We start from the raw sequence: 19,029 nt of genomic DNA, 5'->3' as shown, positions 1-19,029 counted from the left end.
CTTAATTTTTCTTTAGAAAGGAATTTATCTTTTCAATACATAACAGTGGTGGGTTGCAGGTGGTACATCCCAGTACAGGCATACTGGAACCTGCCCGGAGCACCGGGTACAACTCCGGTACGGTGCTCCGGAGGGCCCACCTGCCCGCACTCCTTACCTGTCTTTAAAGTCTTCAGCGCTTCCATGCATGCACACGGTGCGTACAGCTCACGGAGGCATCGCTGGATGGCAAGATGCACGCACGCGCTGCGCACGTCCATGTGGACGACGCCAGGCCTGTTCCAACTTTACTGCTTGGAACAGGATCCAGAACCCACCACCAATACATAAGGACTGCCTGTGTTGGCAGGATTCAATTGCGTTCCATTTCCCTGAGATGGCTGGTTCCCTGCGCTATCTTAGTGGAGGAAAACGAAAAGAAGAAAAGAAGAAATGAAACCTAATGCGGAGTACCTTTCCTTAGACCGACAAGCAGATACTGATAGGAATGCACTGAGGGCTCTGCAAAAAGAGGAAGTCACTCTGGTAATATTCCATGGGAATATGTGAAAAAAGGTATAAAAATGAAGGCTTGTGATCATGTCAACACCATTGATGGCAGCTGCTCCTCACTGGACATAGCTGCTATCTCTGACCCGTGTTGCAACTCAAAACTATAAGTAGCCTTACTGAAGTACTAATGCAAATCTCTTGGCATTTTTCATGTTTGAACTAACCATGAAAAAAAATACATTTTTGATTCAAAGCTGAATTGTGGCTGCATGTTTTGCATCTCCATTTTTAGCGTTTCAAATTTTATAACACTAAGTTGGTTGGTTGGTTTATTTTTGGGTACAGAGTTTTTGTCACCTGAAGGCTAGTTAGGGTTCATATGGTTTTATGGTGAAAATGAAGAATTGGTTTTGGAACTTCTATCCACCATTTCTAGCACATGGGGCAGTCTCCCTGCTGCTTCAAATTAAAAATAGAGATAAATGCAAAGGCATGAAGCATCATTATGGCTGGGTATATGCAATTCAGATAGCCATAAGGCTTTCATTAATGTGAATGTATTTTCAAACTCTTTCCACCTAATGGAGTGACTACTCAACCAGCCATCTGGGGGGAAAATCCAGAGGTAGCATTTGTTGATCCTGTACTTTAGTGACAAGGGCACAGTGTATGTGCAAATAGCTTTCTTTTCATTCTACAATCCCCTCTGAAGCAGCCTACTTTTTCAGCTTCCCATGCTCTAATGGAATCCTAATGGAAGATATCATGTAAAGTGTCGTCCCATTGTGTGTGTGGGGGGGGGGGGAAGGTTGGCAGCAGCCCTGCTGTTACTGCTAAAGAGGAATTATGTCCTTGAGGAATTCTTGAAAGTTATTGTTCCTCATAAATTTGGTGGAGAATTTCCAGGGAACATTTGTGCCCAGTGGACAAGTACTTTGAATGATAAGTTTCCAGACTGTTTACCAGTATCTTTGGGTGATAAGGCAGGGAATAAAAGGATTGCTTAAAATAGCAATAATGGTAGCATTTATATACCGCTCCACAGTGCTTTACAGCACGCTCTGAGCGGTTTACAAAGTCAGCATATTGCCCCCAACAATCTGGGTCCCCATTTTACCAACCTCAGAAGGATGGAAGACTAAGTCAACCTTTAGCTGGTCATGATCGAACTCCTGGCTGTGGGCAGAGTTTGCCTGCAATACGGCATTCTAACTACTGTGCCACCAAGACTCATAAAATCCTGGAAAGCTAGCACCAGTCAGGTTAGATATATTTCAGGTTAAGACTGATGTCCCAACACAGTGTAGGAGGGGTTTCCAACCTTGGCAACTTTAAAGATTGTGGACATCAACTCCCAGAAGTCCACAAGTCTTAAAGTTGCTAAGGTTGGAGACCCCTGGCATAGGATAGCTCCATCTGTATAAAAATAGTTTGGGAAAAGGCTGTAAAAAGACAGAAGTGCACATTTTGCATGCTGACAGTCTGAAACATTTCTACTTAGGTTAAGACTGTGAAGAACTTCTGCTGATGAATTCACCTACCAGGAGACCTCTCTGCAAATAATGTGTGACTTTCAAGTGAGTCTTGGTTCCTGGCAACTACACAAACAAGAACCTGCAGTTTTCTTGACACCATTTTTCAGGAGTGATTTTCTTTTGCCTCTTTCCAACATAGAGAAAGAATGAATAGCCCCAAATCAACTGGCTACCTTCCAGGTAAAAATAGAATTCAAGTTTCCTCACTTTAAATCCCTTATCCATTATTATCTAATCCATCACTGGAGAAGGACTCACTGGAGAAGAGCCTAATGCTGGGAAAGATTGAGGGCAAAAGAAGAAGAGGTGGCTGGATGGAGTCATTGAAGCATTTAAGCAGTGACCTTAAATGGATTCCAGAGGATGGTAGAGGACTGGAACCCCTGGAGAAATGTTGTCCATGGGTCACGATGGGTCGGACACAACTTTGCAACTAATAAATCCCTTAGCTTACTGTTCTTAAAAATAAATTCCCCCCATGGATAATAGCTACTCTAAATTATTAAAATTCCACATAAGATGATAAAATAAAATAAAATAAAATAAACCATTTTGTGGATATTCAATGATTATTTTTATAAGCAGCTTGTGCCACCTACTGGACAATTTTGAAGAATGCCATGTTTAACAGATGACAAAAGGAATTGTACTTAACTGGCTTTGTTCCTGAAGAAAAAATGTGAGACACGTTTCCTATTAAAATCTTGCATTCTATACTTCACTAATAACAATGTAGTTTATTCTCACTTTTGAAGATAGACATTTTTAATTACAGTAACTGTCGTAAATAAAAATCAGGCAAGGCATTAGCTTTGTTGATGGTCTATTTCTTAAAGCCAGTACAAGTTTATGAACTCATTTTTTTTCCTAAGGAGCACATTACTGTTGAAATAGCATTTTACTTCCTTACTTCAAGGCATCTCATTAAATAATACAACTGTTTATCTTTTGTAGGAAAAATGGAACCTTCAAAACTGGAAAACACATCACCAAACCAGAGGACATTTAAATATGCACTTAAGTAACACGAAATTAGTTTAGAATAATGGGCTGCTCTGTAATAATAATCTGGAAGGTCAACAAAACTAATCTGTGAATATTAAGCTTGTTTAACATTGGAAGAATTTCAAGGAACTGGAGAAAAAAAATGGAATTTTGTTATTATATATGTTGACAGCAACAAGATTATTTATGCACAGAAATGGAAGGACACTTCGATTCCTACTATGGAAGAATGGTTGCAGAAGTTGATGGAGTTGGCTGAAATGGCAAAACTGACTACCTTGACTAAAGAAAAGAACAGAAGTACTTTTATTTCCACATGGAAGCCGCTTCTGAACTTTGTGCTTGATGTGGGAAAGAATAAAACTTTGATTTTGTGTTTTACAGATTAGATTGATGATAGAAATTACTTGTTCATACTACTATGAACAAGAAAAAAGTTGGAAAAGCAAAAAGTTGTGATCTGTAGTTAATGCCTTGTTCTATTGTAACAGTCAGAAGTCAATGCTTTTTCTTTCCCTATCCTTCCTCACTTTTCTTCCCCCTTTCCCCTTCCCCCTCATTGTCCTCTTATGTGCTTTGGTATTTTGTATTTTACAATACCTTTTAACTTAATTTTAAAATGTGCTATAAAAAATGTGATATAAAAAACTGGAAGAATTTCAGACAACTGATGGAAAATAAAGAGAAATCAAAAATTGCCATTTAAAGGAATTCTGTTTATAGCATGTCATATATGAATGTTTGATTATAAAGAACATACACAGAAGGAATGCCTGTAACAAAAATATATCACATATAGTAGGATTTAAACTTACTTTCTTAAAGAGGAAATCTGAGGAAAGATAATCCATCTGAAATGTTTCAGCTCCTGCAGTCTTTTAGCACTGACAGGTTAAATGAGGAGACTGATGGTGGTATGGGAGCCCATGGAGTGTCATGGTTATGTTGCTAGACCAGGACTGTGGAGAATCATGCACATTCTTTGTATCAAGAGCTTACCAATCACTCTCAGCCCAATCTATCTGACAAAGATGTCATTGGGAAAAATTGAACAGATATCTTGAGTCCAGAATATGAATTTAGCAAATTAAATACGTTAATAAACCCCTTTCAAAATGATGACACTTTTCAACCCAGTACCTTCCAGTGTTCTTTCTGTGAGCTTTAAATGTTTAAAAAAAATGCAGTTCCTAAGCTGGAAAAGTTGCTCTGCTTGACTCCCAAATAACTGGACAAATGGTGAAGGATGTGTAGCGTAAGTCTTCTCTAGTAGCTCTTGCTCTAGCATAGCTTTTTTTCATTAATTAAATGAGGATTATTATTAAAATGGTAAAACCTGATCGTATCCAAGCTTTGGTGTACCTAAAGAAATGAAATTCCAGACAAAGACAGTATCTTTGAAGTGGATTCTTTAATACTAGAAGTGATAGGGGAGAAGGGAACTGCAGGAAACTTCACCTACTCACAGAAACTATCCTTAATTTGTTTTAATCATCGGGGAACAAATCGTTTTCCTAACCACATCCGATGTTCATGTGACTTGCTTGTAGTAGGAGAGCATATCATCCAAACTTTGGTAAACCGGTTCTTGGCTTGACGTCCTCATCTCAGGTGCCTGAGTGGGTATGAAGTCATTGTTCCATGAGTTATTGTGAGCCTCAGCTGATGTAGATGGCAGGTTGCCTCTAAAACTGTCTTCTGTACTTACATAGGAGGATTCGGATTTGTTCCGATTTTGATTATTCCAATTGTAATATTTATTCTGATTGCTAAAGTAAGCAGAAGGTGGTGCGAACTCTGGATCTCTTTCGTTCCTGAGTTCATCCTGCTTCTTTGACCAAAGTCCAAAAGTGAATTCTATTAATGGGAAGAGAAAGAAATGTCAGGTTCAGCTTGCTTTTCCATATTTAATTCAACTCAAGCTCTATGAAACTTTATAAAAGAATAGAATAGAATAACAGTTGGAAGGGACTTTGGAAGTCTTCTAGTCCAACCCCCTGCCTAGGCAGGAAACCCCATAACACTTCAGACAAATGATTATCCAACATCTTAAAAACTTCCAGTATTGGAGCATTCACAACTTCTGGAGGCAAGTTGTTCCACTAATTAATTGTTCTAACTGTCAGGAAATTTCTCCTCAGTTCTAAGTTGCTTCTCTCCTTGATTAGTTTCCACCCATTGCTTCTTGTCCTGCCCTCAGGTGCTTTGGAGAATAGCTTGACTCCCTCTTCTTTGTGGTAACCCCTGAGATATTGGAACACTGCTATCATGTCACCCCTAGTCCTTCTTTTCATCAAACTATACATACCCAATTCCAGCAACCGTTCTTCATATGGTTTAGCCTCCAGTCCCCTAATCATCTTTGTTGCTCTTCTCTGCACTCTTTCTAGAGTCTCCACATCTTTTTTACATCGTGGCGACCAAAACTGAATGCAGTATTCCAAGTGTGGCCTTACCAAGGCATTATAAAGTGGTATTAACACTTCACGTGATCTTGATTCTATCCCTGTTTATGCAGCCTAGGCCTGTGTTGGTTTTTTTGGCAGCTGCTGCACACTGCTGGCCCATATTTAAATGGTTGTCCACTAGGATTCCAAGATCCTTCTCAGTTAATATTATTGAGCAAGGTACCACATATACTGTACCTGTGCATTTTGTTTTTCTTGCCTAGTAAAAGGATTACTTCTTTTTTTTAAAAACCCTTATAACAACAACCTGTTTTACTTCTGTTTAGGAAATCCCATTTTGCTTACCTTAATAGAATCTTTAAAAAAAAAAAACACAGTCACCCACGTTATTCACATTGGGTGCCATCTACAATACAGATGGTCCTCGACTTACGATCACAATTGGGCCCAAAATGTATGTTGCTAAGTGAGAAATGTGTTAAGTGATTTTTGTCCCCATTTTTATGATCTTTCTTACCACAGTTGTTAAGCGAATCCCTGCAGTTGTTAAGTTAGTAAGAAAGTTATTAATTGAATATGGCTTCCCCACTGACTTTGCTCGTCAGAAGGTTGCAAAAGATAGTCACAAGACCTTGGGACACACAACCGTGAACGAATTGTCAGCATCCAAATGCAAGTCTCGTGATCATGGGGATGCTGCAGTGACCGTATCTACGTCACTTTTTTTAGGGCTGTTGTAACTTCGAATAGTCACTAAAGAGCTGTTGCCAAGGTCTACCTCTATCATTTAGTAATCTGCGGAAGGCTGTGAAAGAGAAGCAGCTTACATGGAGCTGTAACCTTTCCATTATGTCTGGGTGAATAGACTTGTTTTTCTGTATTATGTTGGGATGTGGGAATGTCTCACCTGAAATGCTGGTGACGCAACCAGAGTTTAAGTTAAGAATGAGGAAATTCTGCTTAGTCATGGGTTGTAACACGTTAAGAGGATGACAGAACTTCCTTCTTGTTAACGGATTACAGAAAGTTGGCAAACTTTAAAACTTAAAACTGTTGGCAAACTTTAAAACTTAAAACTGTCTCAATACCACCTCCCCTCCAAATCAAGGAAAAAAACCAATGTTGAAATCATTATGTTGGAGTGTGACAAAGCACTACCAGGGTTTTTTTTTGGGGGGGGGGGGATTTAAAAGGTAGTGTTAGGGGTTCCATGAGTCAATCTACCATGGCTGACTGGGGAATTCTGGGAGTTGAAGTCCACAAGTCTTAAAGTTCCCAGGTTTGGACACCCCTGGCTTAAACTAAAGGATTCTTGACATGCTGACATTATGTATACACTGCAGCTTCCTACCTTTGCCTTTATCCCATTCACGAACATAGGGCACACCCGGCTTTGTATCTTTCCTCTCCTGAATGATAACTTCTACTTTTCTACTTTCTGTAGAAACCCTGGGAAGTTCAGCGGGCTTGCTTGAAGGCAGGACTGGTACTGCTTCTTCCTCCTCTGTTATGAAGAACAACATATAGATTTTAGGCACCGCATACAATAAATGGATGTGATATGATATTGCAGTACTGTATGCTATTGTACAGTAAGTGTATTTATGGAATGATTTCCTCACAGTTAACATGCCACTGAGATATTAACTGTTGCCTCCTCAAAAAAAAAAAAAGTTATTACAAAGTAAGCTGCAAGCTGTAAATAAATAAATAAATCCCTACATTTCAGTGGATACCAGAAAGCAGAGCAAAAGTTATGACTTGGCAACAAAGCCTATAATGACTATATTGTAATGTAGTTGAAGGAACAAGGAATAAGAAAAATATTTCATACTTTCCTTCATCAATTTCACCAGCTTTTCAAAACTTTGTCAGTGATAAAAATATTAGTGGGGAACATAAACCATCCAAATTGATGTAATAAAAGCATAATTTTCTGAATATCTGAAAAATTAGTTTGGAGTTTATGAACAGAGGCCACTGCGGATGATTGCTATGTCTGAACTAGGAAAATCAAGTCTGGTCCTAATCCACCATCCTGCTTCTTCAAAGCACGTGCACAAGCCATCACAATATGACTTCCTCCAAAACTGCAACTCTTTTCCGATTGAGACTGTGAAACCATTCAGAATAAACTACAATACAGTATAGTCAAATTGGTGGTTGTTAGTGATTAAGAGAGACATTGTCATCCAATCAAATATGTAAATCCTCCAAAATTGCTTTTAAGTTTAAAGAAAATAATTCAAAATTACCTCCATTTTCCTTCGTATCGCCATCTTTTAAGCGTTTTTTCGCTCGAATTTTAGACAACCTGGCTTCCAAACTGGCTTTACGTTTTTCCTTTAAATGTTCACGCTTTGCTCTCTGACCGATGGTCTGGAGAAGGGCAACACAATAGGAATTCATTTCCTCTTCAGATGTTCACAGATAATATTTCTTTTAACCATTTCCTGCCATACTTTTGAGATTCAAGCTTTAATTTTACCATTACTATGATGTAACTAAACTATATTTCCTGGGTAAACAAACCAATTGCATTGGATGGCATTTTTCACTGCATCAGCATAACTGACAAGCATTTCTTAAAAAAGAAATTAATACAGTATTTCAGTAACAAAGCTGTGATATTTTAATACTATAATCTATTCCCATACTTAGGTTTAAGCATCAAACTGCTATCAATTTTCTAAATTGGATTCTTTAGTACTGAACTTATTATGCGTATTAGATGTACTATACATGTTCTATATGGGTTATCGTGATGTCTGTAGTGCTACTAGTTGATTCAACCACAACTACTGCTGTTTACAGGTAGTCCTTGACTTACAACAGTGACCGTTCAAAGCTACAGCATCACTGAAAAGTGACTTACAAGCATTTTTCACACAGCCAGTGCAGCATCTCCATGGTCACATGATCAAAATTTAGATGCTTGGCAACTGACTCATTTACTGTTCCAGTGTCCAGGGGTCATGTGATGACCTTTTGAGACCTTCTGACAAGCAAAGTCAATGGGGAAATCAGATTCACTTACCACCTGTGTTACTAACTTACCCACTTCAGTGACTTAACAATTGTGGCAAGAAAAGTCATAAAATGGGGCAAAACTCACTTAACAAATGTTTCGCTTAGCAGCAGAAATGTTGGGCTTAATTGTGGTTTTAAGTTAAAGACTACCTGTAATTAGGTTGAAACTTTGAGGGAATTTTTTTTCCCCCTCAATAATCCAGATGATTTTCCATCAACGAAGGTAATAGAAACATGAAAAGCTGGAGTGAGGGAGATTTACCGTATTTTTTGGAGTAGGAGATGCACCTTCCCCCCCACCAAAGAGCGTGGAAATGTTGATGTGTCTTATACACTGAATACAGCCATTTTTGGCCTCCTGAAGCCCTGCCCCCACATCCCATTTTTGCAAAAAATGGGCGGAAAATGGGTTGTTTTCGCAAAAATGGAGGTGTTTTTGCCTCCCCCCAGCCCCCAAAAGTGCTCTGCAGGTGTCAGCAGGGTTGGGGGAAGACAAAAACGCCTCAGTTTTTGCAAAGAACGGCCCATTTTCCATCCATTTTTTGCAAAAACTGAGGTGTTTTTGCCTTCCCCCAGCCCTGCTGAAGCCTGCAGAGTGCTCCTGGGGGCCAGGGAAGACAAAATATTTTTTTTCTTACTTACCTCTTTGAAATCTTGGTGTATCTTATACACCGGTGCGTCTTATAGTCCAAAAAATACGGTTGATTTCCTTCCAAATAATCCTATTTGGGTCCCTCCTGTTTTGCCCATATTATTGAACAGCCATTTTAAAAGAGGGAGAATCATAATACCTCCCTTCTGCAATTCAGAGTGCAAGTCTATAAGTGCCTTCCCTGGTCCATCAGCTACCAAATGTGACTCTTGGATTGGGGGCGGGGGGGGGAGGGAAACACCACTTCTTTATGTTATTCAGAGACCCAGTTCACCAAGAATAGAGGAGACAAGCATCTGAGAAAGGCTCCGGTATTTCACAATGTAAGTTTAGGGATGGAGAACCTATTGCTCTACAAATGATGTTGAATTACAATTACCAACAGCCCAGTCAACATGGCCATTGCCGAGGGATGCTGGGATGCACATTTCAGAACATCAGGAAATGTCCCACACTTGGTAGACTGTTAAACATCGTACCTGTTCTCTTAGCATTTCTAAAGTGTCCATTTGTTTTTTTCTCAAAGTCTGCTCACGGGCAAAGGCAAAGTAACCAACACCAAGCTGTCGGGCCTCTGAAAGAAATTTTGTATCATATTAAGAGTTCATCATACACTGTAATTCCTGAACTTCCTTTACTATAAGTGTTGGTATAGTAAAGGGTTTCAGGCCAGAATTCTTCCAATAACACCAGAATGTGCCAGAAACTACTATTTTGGCGTTCTCTAGAAAGTCAACGTGGATTCTAATATGGACCTATAATTTTTCTCCAAGATTATATCAGTGCAAAGATAGACATTTCTGAATATATTTTATATTACAATAGCCTTCGCCAATCATATGCTGTCCAAATCTGTTGAACTATATACCTTGATATAGTGGGGTAATGGTATTGCAGGCAAACTATGTCTACAGCTTGCAGTTCGATCCTGACAGGGCTCAAGACTGACTCAGCCTTCCATCTTTCCAAGGCCGATAAAATGAGAACCCACATTTTGGGGGGCAATATGCTGGCATTGTAAATCACCCAGATAATGCTATAAAGCACTATGGGGCGGTATACAGGTCTAAGTACTATTGCTATTGATTTCCAGTCAATATTGCCCCCCCCCCCAAATGCTTAGATAGACAGACTAATTGGAGACTTGAGCACCACACAATGGGTGAGCTCCCATTTCTGCCCCAGCTCCTGCCCACCTAGCAATTCAAAAGCATGCAAATGCGAGTAGACTAATAGGTACTTCTTCAGTGGAAGGTAACACTTTTCTGTGCGCCTTTGACAAATAGCCATACTGGCCACATGATCACAGAAAATGTCTTCAGACAACACTGGCTCCCTTGACTTAGATGAGCACAGCACCCTAGAGTCAGACATGACTGAATAGGGAACCTTTATATTTTAGACAGACTTGTATTGGTCCACATTTATCATTCCTCAAGTCCTGCCATAACTATGAAAGCCAGCTCAGTGACTTTGGGCTAGCCATTCTCTCTCAGTCCAACACACCTCAGAGAGTGGTTGTTGTGAGAAAAATGGGAGGAGGAGGGTATGTTGAATATGTTCATCACTTTGTAAAAATTATAAACAAACAAACAAATCATAGTATCACAACATTGAAACCTTAACCTTTCACTTTTGTATTTGCATCTTCTGTTTTTAGTTGCTCCTTAGAATGAGACTTAGGACGTCTATTCTTTGATTAAGCACAGAGTAGAGGGCAATAGAGTTATCGAGAATACAAATTTGACTAGCCCCCTAATCTTGCTACAGGTAATCCTTGAGTTACAACTGCCACTGGGTCTGGGATTGCCGTTGCTAAGTGCTGTGGTGATAAAGCATGATATCACGAGACCACAATGCTTAGCAATGACAATCCAGGCAGTCCCAGTTACCACCATCACTTAAAAGATTTGGGTCGTTAAATGGGAAGAAAAGGCAGACCCAGATGCAAAGTGCAGGAGTGGGTGAGGGAGCCCAGGTGCAGGCCATGTGTGAGTTGAAAGAGGGTGGGGGTGGAGTGATGAAGCGCAAGGTCAGGAAAGCTGAGGAGAGGAGAGCGCAGGGGTGTGTATGAATGCATAGAGGACAGAGGAGGAGGAGGAGAAGGCTGATGGGTGAGAGCAAAGATAGGTCAGGGAAGACTTACCCAAGTGACCTGTGATCTTCCCTGCCAGCTTCCCTATTGATTTTGCTTGTGGGAAGCTGTCAGGAAAGGTCACAAATGGTGACTGTGTGATTGTGGGACGCTGCAATGTAAGTATGAACTGGTTGCCAAGTGCCTAAATTTCGTTCATGTGACCGTGGAGGATCCTGCAAGACAGGAACTTCGAGAACCAATCACAAGTCTCTTTGTTCAGCGCGGTCAATACTTCAATCATTGAACGAATGGTCTTAACTTGAGGACTCCATGTATTTTTTTTTTCCCTGCAGATTTTTGGGCATAATTTTCAGAATGGTTGCTATGGCCTTCTTTCAAGAACTGAGAGAGAGGGGCTGGCCCAAATCACCCAGCTGGCTTTGTGCATAAGATGGGACTAGAACTCACAAATTTCCCAGTTTCTTGGCTGGTGCCTTTAAACCAGGACACCAAACTATTTTTTCCAGTAAAAAGTGGAATGGGGTAGTTTTGTATATAAAACCCTAATTACAAAGAGCGATTAATATAACAGCCCAACAAGTCTTCATCGGAACTATCATTCTTTTTTTAAAAAAAACTATTTTAACCAAGGAGAAGAGAAATTTAGCTTGACGTCAAATTGTGTGATATTTTTCAAATCAGATTTGAATCATAAAAAAAGTCAGCCTACCATTTTCTCTAATGTCTTCATAATGAATTGGCCCCATAGGTTTATTCAGCGCTTCTTCTTCTTCTCTTTCCCATTCCTGTCGCTGAAGCTCTCTTCTCATGTCTTCTGACAGTAGAGTCTTTTTTTCATTCCCTGGCCTACATGAATAATTAAAAATAAAAAAAAACATTAAGAATTGGAAAGTGGTATATGAGAGAACATCCCAAACTTTATAGCTATTCCAACACCCCGATATTGAGTCTTACAAAACAGAATAGATCCCAATAGTCTTGGGTTGCATAATACTGTGTAGGTGTGAGACAATTAAAAGGACACTCAACTAATTTTAGTTAGGCAAAATATTTTTTAGAAATAAAAGTGCCATTACTGAAAATATGAAACTATGGAGATATGTTCCTTCCAGTCCTCAACAAGCACAGGCTTGCAAAACTGTATTCTTTAATGTGTTTACAGTATTACAATTGTATTACAATGTATATGACTTTGAATAACATTCAGTACATAATCATCTGTTGATAGAACAACATGGGCAGACCACATTCTGCCTTACTACTGCCCATATTTACCTCAAAAATCTATTCTGGAGGATTAAAAGTCGCTTAAGCAAGTTTTTGGGATATACAGACGGCGACAGAAGGAGGAACGAAGTGAAATCCCACCTCAAGTGTACTTCCAAAGACTTTTATGTCTGTGTGTGATCAGAAGCTAACATGTGATTACAGTCAAAAGAGAGGCTTATTTTTGGATTTAGCAAAGTCCCCTCATTTAAGTCAACATTGTAAAGGCACAAATAGCATAGTTAACACATAGGATTTCAGATATAGACTAGTTTACTACGAAGACTACAAAACTATTACCTCTGGTAAGAAAAGAAAACCATATCATTTTAGCATCCATTTCTGTCTTTTTTCCCTATAAAATTAGGTGGTTGTTTTTTTACGTAAGTGTTTTTCTACAATAAAGTTTACCTCTCATCCTGGTTCAGTTTATCCCTTTCAAGCATAAGGGGCAAATCTTTCTTCATACATCTTCTTGAACGGCCTAAATAATCCACATATTCAACCCTACAATGAAAAACAAAATTAACTTTGATGAGTAAATCAATTTCAAATCTTTCAAAAGCATAACAATTTAACATTATTTCTGTCAAAAATAATAACGAGCAGACTAGTTAAGCTTGATACATTAACTTCCAAGGACTAGCAGTGCAAATATATTATAATAAAGCTACAATATAAACTGAAGTCAAATTATTTCATTTGATTTCAGTGAAGCTATGCAATACACAATAGTGCAAGTATGATGCAATCACCAACCATTCTTCATCTGGGTTCTGTGGCGGTGGGACCTCTGCTTCGGAGAATCTCTCTCCTTCCCCATTTTCATCCCCCATTGCTTTTCTGGCAGTTTCACTGGTACACAGTTCTTGTACTTCTCTCCGTTTGTCAATTATCTTCTGAGTGAAATCCACAAGATATAAATCTTCAGTTTCTTCATCTATGACAGAAAACCAATTTTAATGACGGTCTACTGAACCCCCGGGGCAACGGCACAGCAGCAATGAAGCCACTACAAATTTGTCCATTTTGAATACCACGAAAATCATGGATCCTGGACACATTTTGTAAGTTAGCTGATTTGATCTACCTTGATTCAAAAATTGTTGCCCTATGATGGATGCAATATTTTGCCCAGTTAAAGGTTACATAGAACTTTTACTTATATAACAAGAGCCATTAATGAGACATATCTAGTCGAGCATATAAGTACCTGATTCATAAATGATTTTAACATACTTTTATCTTAGATACAGCAATGTCAAGATTTAACACTGAATAAAAAGTAGTTTCTAAATTATCCTTTTCCAGTTGTTGCTGTTGCTTTACAGAAAGGTAGCACAAATTGAATTGTTGAGAGAATCCAATGCCGCACAAAAAAATTTTTTTTCACACACTTATTCCTTCTCCTAATCCTTGTTTTTTTGGAGGCCCCTTCCAATCTTCTGGAGCAAATTTTGAGATTACGACGACTATGAACACACGTTAAGAGCCATGCATATCTGGAAATTTCCTATCAGAACAGAAAGATGCTAGTTTCTTCAACTTTTGCTACTGGAAGTGGAAAAGATTTATGTTGCGGCTGATTTGCACTATTTCCTGAATAGAACTTCTGAATGTACTTCAGAGGAGGCACATAGGCTAGAACTAGGTAATCCCCAACTCGCTTGTCCTCATTGCTTTAAAATGAACTGTTCAATAAAAATTTGTCACGTTTCGCGTGCCTTCAGCCAATGGAAAAGAATGCCAAATTTGTTCTGGACCTAAGAGACATTCAAGCAATGCTGAAACAGAAACATTGTATTCTATAACAACATGTAGGATTGGGGGGGGGGGGAGCCCTTTTTGCTAAGTACAATTGAATTAGCACTTCTGCACAATTAAAGAAGCAGAGGAAAATAGAATATTTCAAACTATAAAGAACATTGAGTATGATGCTCATGGAAGAATGTTTCTCTCCCAAAGTTATCATCTGTACTGCCATTATTCACAGTTGCTTGGCTGGAATAGAACCCCCACAAAGAAAAAGCCACCGGTACTGGCCAAGTTCTTTGCAGGAAGAGGGCAAAGGCATCTACCTTGACAAATGGCAGCAGCAGTACTTGTCTACAGCAGTCCTTTTCAACCTCAGCAGCTTTTAAGATGTGTGGACTTCAGTTCCCAGAATTCCCTAGCCATTGGTCTTCAGAAGTAGAAACACAAGCTTTCTCTTAAGGCACTGCAGTTTTCCAGAACTTAATGTCAAAGTAACTTAGAACAAATTTTCCCCATTGCTTTATATCATTATCAAGGACAAAATTAGTTATTTCAGTAAGGAAGGTTATGACAGCTGCATACACATCATATGCTTTTACTGCCTCCTTAGACGTGCTTATTTTGAAATAAGAATTACTGAGTGCTTATTACTAGTAACAGCATTTTACAGTAAAGTCTTTATCAAAAAATGTTTCACATAAAATCCTAAGAAAACTAAAGGTATTCACCTGGAAAATCTCCTTTAGTCATTTGTTCATACAGATGTGCTTTCTCTTCCAGTTTTTGCCTAAAAACAGTAACACACCATTTTTATTAATTACATTTCTTAACTGCCCATCTCCCTTTTCATTATTATTTCATAGCAGTGAATTTTTGTCATACAGAATATGAGACAATATACCGGTAACTAAAGACCACTATACGCTGTCAAGATTGCCTTCTCTCGAAGTAGTTTTGAAAGGCTATCAATGATTAAGATGCCTGAAACCACACAGAGACAATCTGAAAGTGCTTTTCTGCCAATTCAGAGCCATGTTTTCATTTTTGGGCACATGACCAAAACATCACTTGTATGCCTTACATCCTCCATATGCTCAAAAGATATGCACCCTTTTGAGAATGGTTCAGAATGATTGTCTGGAAGTAATTTTGAAAATAAATCCAGCAATGAATGCTTCTCAAAAGGCTCTACAATTTACCAAAATCCACTATGAAAGCAGCATTGCTAACATTGTTTAAAACCATATTCAATGATTGGGGATGGGGAAGAGACCTGGCCCCTTGCATATGTATTTTCATTTGATCACAGCCACTATCTTGTTCCTTTCTCTCTATGATACCACTACTGCTAAACAAAATTGTTTTAATGACAACCATCCTTAAATTACAGCTAAATGCCCTCCTAATAGCATAGCTATCTAGTCATTATCAAGTTTTATCTAATATCTGGTTTAAAAAGAGTGTCTTCAAGGTTTTCCAAATGCTAAGAGGAAAAGGGGCTTTTCTATTTCTGGGATGTATTCATGGGTCCCAAAGGCAATCGTTGGGTTCTTTCTCCTTTTGGGGGGACAGGGTCTACCTTGATGCTCTTATCAGGATATTCTGGATAGGTTCATAATGTAGCACAACCCTACATCATATTTTTAGGATTTATAGATAAGCTATGTCCTATTTTCTTTATAATCTTATTTACAATATTTAGTAAAGTCTGCTTTTCTTAGAAATGAAACACCTTGATTTATCTAGAGTTTGCTGCTCCTCTATCTTCTGCTCAACGTCTTTTTCAGCTCGATCCGAAACCCCTTTGTTCTGCTTAGTCCAAATGGTTGGTTTCTGTAATAGTAAATTTTCAAACAAGTTATTTGGCTGTTTTTGACTCTAACTCACAGATGACTTACAGAGCTTTTACAATTAGCATCAAAAAACAGAACTGAAATAAATGTTGTATGTTAGTGCAAAAAACAAAGGTGAATATATTATTTACGGTAGACGTGCAATAAAACAAAAGATATGGCCAAGAATAAATTACCTATTTCATTTAGAATGTGGTTTTATTTAGTGAATGTGGATAGAATACAAAACCAGTAGAAAAAATATATTGAATTGGTTTAATCATGTAGGAAGAGTTACTGAAGGAAATATATGAAGGAGGAGTGAAAGCATTTACAATAACGGGAAGACTAAGAATATTATGCTTGAATCCCTAAACAGAGATTAATAATCTAGACTCTGTAAACAAACCGTACCTTATTTACTGTTTTATGTTTAACATAGCCTCCGGCATCTTTCAGAAGTTTCTCTTTCTTGAATTCTTCCTGTTTTCGGAATAGTTCAGCTTTCAAATCTACCAGCTAGAATAGGAATAACGAAAGGAGAAAAAACAAAAACAAACCTTTAGACAACGGACTCTGAACGTTTTTAAGAAGAGAGGAGGTGGGGAAGTAGGGTAAAAAACCAAGATTTAATTAATGCAAGATTTGCGGTGTAGACAAGATTACAAACAATAAGCGTCTTAAAACATTACACCTACGTAGTTCCCTTTTCACTTTGGAGGGGAAAAAACAACCTCCAAAGACTAGAGGTAAGTTATTACCCTGGAACGATGGCCCTTTTATGACTTGTGGACTTCAATTCCCAGAATTCCTGAGCCACCAGTCATAAAATGGAATCATTGTTCCCCACCTCTGCCCTAAAACGACAATCGCTCGGAAATGCCGTCAGTTCCCCCTTTGCTACTCACCGAACTGAGTGTTATATCCAGAGGCTTTTTTTTCCGGTCCATAATTCTCCGGGCGAGGGGAGCCGCTCGCCAGCAGGCCCACCGCAAAGCAGGAAGAGTCACAGCCAAACGAAGATTTCGATCGCTTGAAAAACAAGACTCTCCGGCACCACTTCCGGCTTCAAGGCGTAAAGCAAAACTAAGCTCTCAACTTCCGGTGGCGTTACGGCATATCACGACAGTACCCGATTTGGAACGAAAGGAGGAGCCGTATTACGGCCTAGGGTTGAAACCCACCCCCGTCTGCTTTTCCCGTGAATTCTTTGGCGGCAAGTTCCATCATCAATCAGGACCTTGGAGGTCATCTAGGGGTGACGCGATAGCCGTATTCCAGTATTTGAGGGGCTGCCACAAAGGAGAGGAGAGTCAGCTTATTCTCCAAAGCACCGGAGGGCAGGACAAGAAACAATGGATGGAAACTAATCAAGGAGAGAAGCAACCTGGAACTAAGAAGAAACTTCCTAACAGTGAGGACAATTAACCAGTGAAACAGCTTGCCTTCCGACATTGTAGGTGCTTCATCACTGGAGGTTTTTAAGAAGAGTCACTGGACAGTCACTTATCTGAAATAGTATAGTTCTCCTGTTTGAGCAGGGGGCTGGACTAGAAGACCTCCAATGTCCCTTCCAGATTCTATTCTATTTTATTCTATTCATTTTTCTTTTTTTTTCTTTTTTGCTGTAATTGGAAAGTACTTTGTCACTGGCTTAGTCTTGGGTGTTTTTTGATTTTCTAGCCTATCCTCTAACTCCGGGATTACTTAGTGGTCTCCCATCCAGGTACTTTCAGCTGTTTAGTTTTTTTCCAATATGAGCCAAGGCTGTTAATTATGGCCCACTGCTGACAATATTCCCACTTGGAAATCATTCCCATTTAAATCAATGGCCCTGGTATGACAAGCTGCGAATTGCAGTATGTATGCCTCAAAATTTTTTTGTTGTTGTTTACTGCTGAGTTGTATAAATTTTGTCCTGGGTCTAATGATCCAAAAAAAGATTGGGCTAGGGCTACTATATTTGAGTTACAGAAATAGATCTGTATCTCTCTCTTGCCCTCTTGTAGTCCTGAATGTTGTGGCTCAGAAATGGTACGCTCAATGAAGTTCAGAGTATAAATCCCATTCAGACTTTTTGCAAACCTGGTGCCTTCTAAACGTGCAGGACAGAACTGGCTCCAAAAGAATCATTTTCTCTTGCTTCTGCACCCCACACCCTTCTACCATCCATGGGTGGCAAAATATGAGGGAGAGAACTTGGGGGGTGGTGAGGAATGGCGCCTTTGTTGCCAGTTCTCCATTCCTACTGTTATGTTGTCTGTGGGTCTGCCAGAAATTGGCAACGTCACAGACATTACCCATTCCACCACCTGTGCCCTCCCTCCACTTCTGTATGGAAAAGATCTCTCTTCTGCTTCCTTATCAAATCAGAATGTGTTAAAAGTCTGGTCAGCATAATATTTGGCCAGCTCTGGATGACAACACCTTGTGCTATGTGGAAGAGCTTAGTGAATGTCTGCTAAGCAAGCTGTTTTTCTTCCTATAAAGCTTTTGGGAGTATTTTTAAAAATCTTCCCACTTCCCACTGTTATTTTCTTCTTGACCCTTTGTTGTTTTATTTCGCCTATATATGGCTTGATGCTTAGCAAACGTTTTTGATACAGTTGCAGTGATCTCCACCTTGAAGCTCTTCTGGTGTATTGCACCATACCATACATATCCCTGAATTCCCAACCCTGGAAAATATGGAATGTGTAGTCCAATAGAATTAAAGTGTGCCACCATTGGAAGCCTGCTATAAATTTGATGAATGTATTTCTATGGGAATGTAGAGATTCTTCTCTCAGAATTCTGTTTACCTTTCAGAAAGCTATATCATTTAAGCATCCTATCATCCTTTTGGCACTATTATAGAGATTACGCGATGCGATGGCTCAGTGACTAAGTGGCTGAGCTTGTCGATCAGAAGGTCGGCAGTTCAGCGGTTTTAATCCCTAGCGTAGCGTAACGGGGT

At 39.2% G+C, this 19,029-nt stretch overlaps 1 protein-coding gene across 1 annotated transcript; it reads right to left on the bottom strand.

The window, feature by feature from the left end:
- Positions 1-4,424: 4,424 nt before the first annotated feature.
- Positions 4,425-17,158, bottom strand: CCDC174 (coiled-coil domain containing 174). Its single transcript, XM_081932498.1, has 11 exons — positions 16,982-17,158; positions 16,488-16,592; positions 15,974-16,074; positions 14,970-15,028; positions 13,246-13,426; positions 12,898-12,993; positions 11,930-12,066; positions 9,602-9,696; positions 7,696-7,819; positions 6,792-6,944; positions 4,425-4,889 (listed from the first exon to the last, which is right to left on the bottom strand). The coding sequence occupies exons 1-11, from the start codon at positions 17,021-17,023 to the stop codon at positions 4,564-4,566; spliced, it is 1,419 nt and encodes a 472-aa protein (XP_081788624.1). The 5' UTR covers positions 17,024-17,158; the 3' UTR covers positions 4,425-4,563.
- Positions 17,159-19,029: the final 1,871 nt, after the last annotated feature.

The sequence above is a fragment of the Natrix helvetica genome, assembly GCF_964273705.1.
Source record: "Natrix helvetica genome assembly, chromosome: 1".
Lineage (NCBI taxonomy): Eukaryota > Metazoa > Chordata > Lepidosauria > Squamata > Natricidae > Natrix > Natrix helvetica.
This window is presented reverse-complemented; position numbering and strand designations above follow the sequence as displayed.